The sequence below is a fragment of the Desmodus rotundus genome, chromosome 9, assembly GCF_022682495.2.
Source record: "Desmodus rotundus isolate HL8 chromosome 9, HLdesRot8A.1, whole genome shotgun sequence".
In the NCBI taxonomy this organism is placed as follows: domain Eukaryota; kingdom Metazoa; phylum Chordata; class Mammalia; order Chiroptera; family Phyllostomidae; genus Desmodus; species Desmodus rotundus.
In genome coordinates this window covers 113,146,028-113,150,780 of record NC_071395.1, presented here as the reverse complement: position 1 = coordinate 113,150,780, position 4,753 = coordinate 113,146,028, and the positions used below count along the sequence as shown (strand labels likewise).

Genomic DNA, 4,753 nt, shown 5'->3' with positions numbered 1-4,753 from the left:
GGGGGCGGACACTTTTGGATAACGGTATCTGCACAGGGGCTTATTACAGCTTGTGAAAGGACACCCCATAGCGAGACGCGCCCCCAGCACCCACGCCGTGGCCGCTGGTGCTGCCCCTCCATTAGAGTAGCCGGGCTTGGTGGAGAGGCGGCTGGTTCCCGGGCTGGAACAGGAGCACCCGAAAGTCAGGAGGTGCAAAACGCACGCCCCGCTACATGGCGGGGTGTGCACGAGGACACAGGGACCCTGGCAGGGCCAAGGCTGAAAGGTTTTCAACAACAGAACAAAAAAAAAGTAGTTTTGGGTTTTAACCCAAAGTATAAAATAAATGGGCCAAAAAATTAAATTTAACGTAATTAAAAAATAAAATAAAATGGGCCTGAGTCTGTACTGATATAAAAAAGATAATTGAATATACAAATAGAGGAGAAAAGACCAATCTCTTTTGCACAATTTCACGTAATGTTTATGGATCCCTCGAGGAACGCAGTGTGGACCAGCATAGTGACTTCCCTCCAAAGAGGACAGGACGCAAAGGGGGGGAAAGAGACCCCACAGAGGGGAGACCTGGAAACCACCTCAGCCAGGTGACTGAGGTCACGTCACTGTGACTCGCGTGGAGAGCACGACCTTGACGTGACCAAGGACGAGGGTGCTCTGCCTCCCTGGTCTCCCTCCCCCACGCCACGAGGCCACACCTACTGTGACAGAACCGGCGCCCGGATCCCGGCAGAGGGACCTTCTGCCCAAGCCCCGCCCACCACTCAGCCCCTTCCCGGTCGCCCAAGCACCTGGACCATCCCAGCGGCAGTCGGCGCCCCCGGGAGCCCGCGGAGTCCCGCCGCCTACTGGTCAGGGGAGGTTCTGCCGCAGAAGAGGAACAATAGGTTATAGAACCGAGGAAGTGAAGTGTGTGTGGACTTCGGGTACAAAAAGGTATCAGTGCCGCAGAACCGACACCGGCACTGACTGTTAGGTACCCATTAGTGGGAGGGGAAAGAACAGGTGGCAACAGAGCGGCGATTCCTGAATGCAGGCGCGAGAGTTCGTGGTGCCGCGTCGCAGCTCTTCTGTGGACGTGGAGTTTCCCCGGTGACAGTGGGGAGACGCCTACACGTGTGTAATCACGTGTGCACACAGGAGGTGTTCACAGGGCGGACGGGGCGACGGGGCCACAGGGACTTCTCTGTGTCTTTTCCTGCTTTGATGGGGCACATCCGACTCATGCATTCAGAAAGGATTTTTTCATTTTTAAAAACATTTTGTACATTATTCATGTTTTAGCCTAAAAAATGGAGGCAGTTGAGTTTTTCCTGAGTGTTTACATGTCTAGTATAGGGACAAGGGGAAAGCTCCATAATGCCCCCTCCCAAATAATAACTAAAACTCCACCCCAGGTCAGGTGGGGGGCTGTGGGACGAAGAGGGGCACCGGGCCTCCAGGGCCCCCTCCCTGCCCCACCATCTCCCCAGGAAGAGCTGAGCTGGGACCCCAGGCACAATGACATCGGGGTCCTGGAACCCCCTGGGTCTGGGCCAAGCCACCTTCTGGAAGGGCCGGAAGGGAGCCCCTCCCCCCTCGAGGGTGAGCCCAGGAGGCTGCTAGAGCTGAAGAACTAGGAGGAACCTGGGTGCACTTTCAACCTCTGCTCTCCAGCTCCACGCCCCCGCCCCCACCCCCGCCCCCGCTCCCGCGGGCTGGGGAGCCACTGACCGACCGACAGACAGACAGACGCAGGTGCTGTGGTGGGGGCCTCGCCAGTCGCCCAGGGGTTCACGATCTCAGCAGGGGCTTGGCCGGGACACAGGGGTCAGATGTCCCAGCCTCTGATCACAGCCGCCTATTTATAGCGCTGGGGGGCCCTTGCCCTCCCCACACAAGCAGCAGAGAAGCTGCCTGCTGCAGTACCAGCGTCACTGTCACCGCCACTGCAGGCTGCCGGCATCTGACAGGGCAGCTGAAGGAGACACGGGGCTGCAGCCCGGCAGGAACCCGGGCCGCCAGACACCGTGTGAGGCAAAGGAGTGGCCGGCCAGATGGGCAGCACGCTGGAGCCCCCCGGGGGCGGATACCTGCACCTGGGCGCTGTGACCTCTCCAGTGGGCACGGCCCGCATGCTGCAGCTGGCCTTCGGCTGCACCACCTTCAGCCTGGTGGCCCACCGCGGCGGCTTTGCAGGCGTCCAGGGCACCTTCTGCATGGCTGCCTGGGGCTTCTGCTTCACCCTCTCGACCCTGGTGGTGGCCTGCGAGTTCACCCGGCTGCACGGCTGCCTGCGCCTCTCCTGGGGCAACTTCACAGCGGCCTTTGCCATGCTGGCCACGCTGCTGTCCGCCACGGCCGCCGTCATCTACCCGCTGTACTTCACCCGGCTGCAGTGCCCCCCTGAGCCCGAGGGCTGTGCGGCCAGGGACTTCCGCCTGGCGGCCAGCGTCTTCGCCGGGCTCCTCTTCCTGGCCTATGCCACGGAGGTGGCCCTGACCCGGGCCCGGCCCGGCCAGGTGGCCAGCTACATGGCCACGGTGTCCGGGCTCCTCAAGATCGTCCAGGCCTTCGTGGCCTGCATCATCTTCGGGGCCCTGGTCCATGACAGCCGCTACGGGCGCTTCGTGGCCACCCAGTGGTGCGTGGCCGTCTACAGCCTGTGCTTCCTGGCCACGGTGGCCGTGGTGGCTCTTAGCGTGATGGGCCACACGGGCGGCCTGGGCTGCCCCTTCGACCGCGTGGTGGTGGTGTACACCTTCCTGGCTGTGCTCCTGTACCTCAGCGCTGCCGTCATCTGGCCCGTCTTCTGTTTCGACCCCAAGTATGGCGAGCCTGGGCGGCCCCCCGACTGCCCTCGGGGCAGCTGCCCCTGGGACAGCCAGCTGGTGGTGGCCACCTTCACCTACGTCAACCTGCTCCTCTACGTCGCCGACCTCGCCTACTCCCAGAGGATCCGCTTCGTGCCCACCCTGTAGGCCCCTGGGCAGCCGCCCACCCACCTCCGCTCTGCAGGGTGCCAGGTGCCACAAGGGAGGAAGCCAGGGGAGGCCCTCAGCTTGGGAGGGGTGGGTTGGTGGACAGAGGAACAGGAGGCCCTGAGCAGGACACCTGAGGGGCCTCTGCCAGCAGTTCCTGGCTCCTCTCTATCTCTGTCTCTCCCTGTCCCTGTCTTTCTCTCCACCTCTAGCTTTCTGTCTCTCTCTCCATCCACTGGCCCTCCCTGGCACAGCGACGGTCGCTGGAAGAGGCAGGTGCTGTGGTGACCCACTTTGCACGGGGGCTCACTGAGGCTGGGATTTAGGCAGCCCCGGGTGCCCGTCAGTGTCTGCAGCCCAGATTCAGGCTGGGTAACTGAAGTAGAGTTGAAAAGGGGACAATTCCCAGAGGTGTGGGAAAGGGCTGGAAAGGAGCCCGGGAGAGAGCCAGAGCTATGCCAGTGGAGGGCCATGGGGGCCAGCCCTTCCTCCAGCCTTCAGGGGGCAGCCCCCGCGCCCTGGAAGGGCAGCCATCCCAGCAGGGCCCTGCCGGGGTCTGTGCGAGCTTGGAGAGAAGAAGCCAGAATCAGGACCCCAGCTCACCTGCCTCCCGCCGGCCACGGACGTGAGAAGCAGAGCCAGGACCGTGGTGTGGCCGCTCGATGCGGCCTCAGTGGCCGGAGAGGACGCAGGTGGCCTGCAGGGGCCCTCGGAGGCCAGCAGCACTGCCAAGAGCATGCTGAGGAGCAGCTGAGTTCCTACCCAGGCGGCCCCCACCATTGGCCCCCACATGGCAGCTTCTGAAGGGCCTGGGGCAGTCACTGGGGCCCAGAGCCTGGGCACCGGGTGCTTCCCTGGTGCTCGCAGGCCCAGGACCTCCATCTGCTCAAGTGTCCATTTGCCTGGGTGCTGACCTTCAGGGCCCGACGGGGCCATTGTCTGCCGTGTTCTAGACAGCTTCTCCCATTCAAGAGCCCAGCCTGGGCCTGCCCCGGGTCAGCCTGCTGGCCACCTCTGAGTCCAGCAGCCCTTCAGGTGCAAGGCCTTGAGCAGGAAATAAAATGCTGATGCCGATTTCCACCTTGGTCTGGCGAGCAGTCTCAGCACCTCCTGGGCCACCCTGCCTGCCGGAAGGCAGCGGTCGTGGGGTGCCCAGGCCACTCGGGTGGGGGACAGCCTCTGGAGAAGGGGCAGGTGGTCTCCTCTCCCTTGGTGAGAAGACGCAGGGAGGAGAGGGGTGGGGCCAAGCTTGTTCTCCCCGCTCCCTGTGGTGCTCAGAACACACCACCCCCTGCCTCCTGCAGGGGTTTCTGAGGACCTGAGCAGTGGTGGGCAGAGGGGTGCGGTGCCACTGTGGGCAGAGGGGCCCAGGCAGGTTTCAGGCACAGGCTCCAAGGGCCCTGTGCTGGCAGCTGGCAGAGTGGGAGACAAATCAGATGGGGAGCCATAACCCGGGGGGACAGGTGTGCCAGGCAGATCCCCGAAGGGGGCAGGAGCCCATGTCCTGAGGTGTCCCGAGGGACCCCACACACTGAGGGAGGGTTGGGTTAGGGGGTACATTTCCAGGTGACAAAGGAGCATATGGGCCACCCCCTTCCCAGGTCACAGGGAGGCCTGGACACCAATCGTCCTTCCTTTTCTAGCCACACCCCCGAACGAGGGATCTGCACCAACTTCCCTGTTTCCTCACTGGCCAGAGGCCCTCTGACCCCAGCTCTCCACCCACACTGAATTTCTAAAGTCCACAGGGGAGACAGAGGAGGGAGGGGACCCGGGGCTCACGAGGAGCCTAG

General features: G+C 62.9%; 1 protein-coding gene across 1 annotated transcript; it reads left to right on the top strand.

The window, feature by feature from the left end:
* Nucleotides 1–1,722: 1,722 nt before the first annotated feature.
* Nucleotides 1,723–4,028, top strand: MYADML2 (myeloid associated differentiation marker like 2). Its single transcript, XM_024553826.3, has one exon. It carries the CDS (start codon nucleotides 2,037–2,039, stop codon nucleotides 2,958–2,960), a length of 924 nt encoding a protein of 307 aa, XP_024409594.1. The 5' UTR covers nucleotides 1,723–2,036; the 3' UTR covers nucleotides 2,961–4,028.
* The last annotated feature ends 725 nt before the right edge of the window (nucleotides 4,029–4,753 follow it).

Coding starts and splice junctions, on each gene's coding strand:
- MYADML2 (XM_024553826.3), top strand. CDS start 2,037: ATGGGCAGCACGCTGGAGCCCCCCGGGGGCGGATACCTGCACCTGGGC.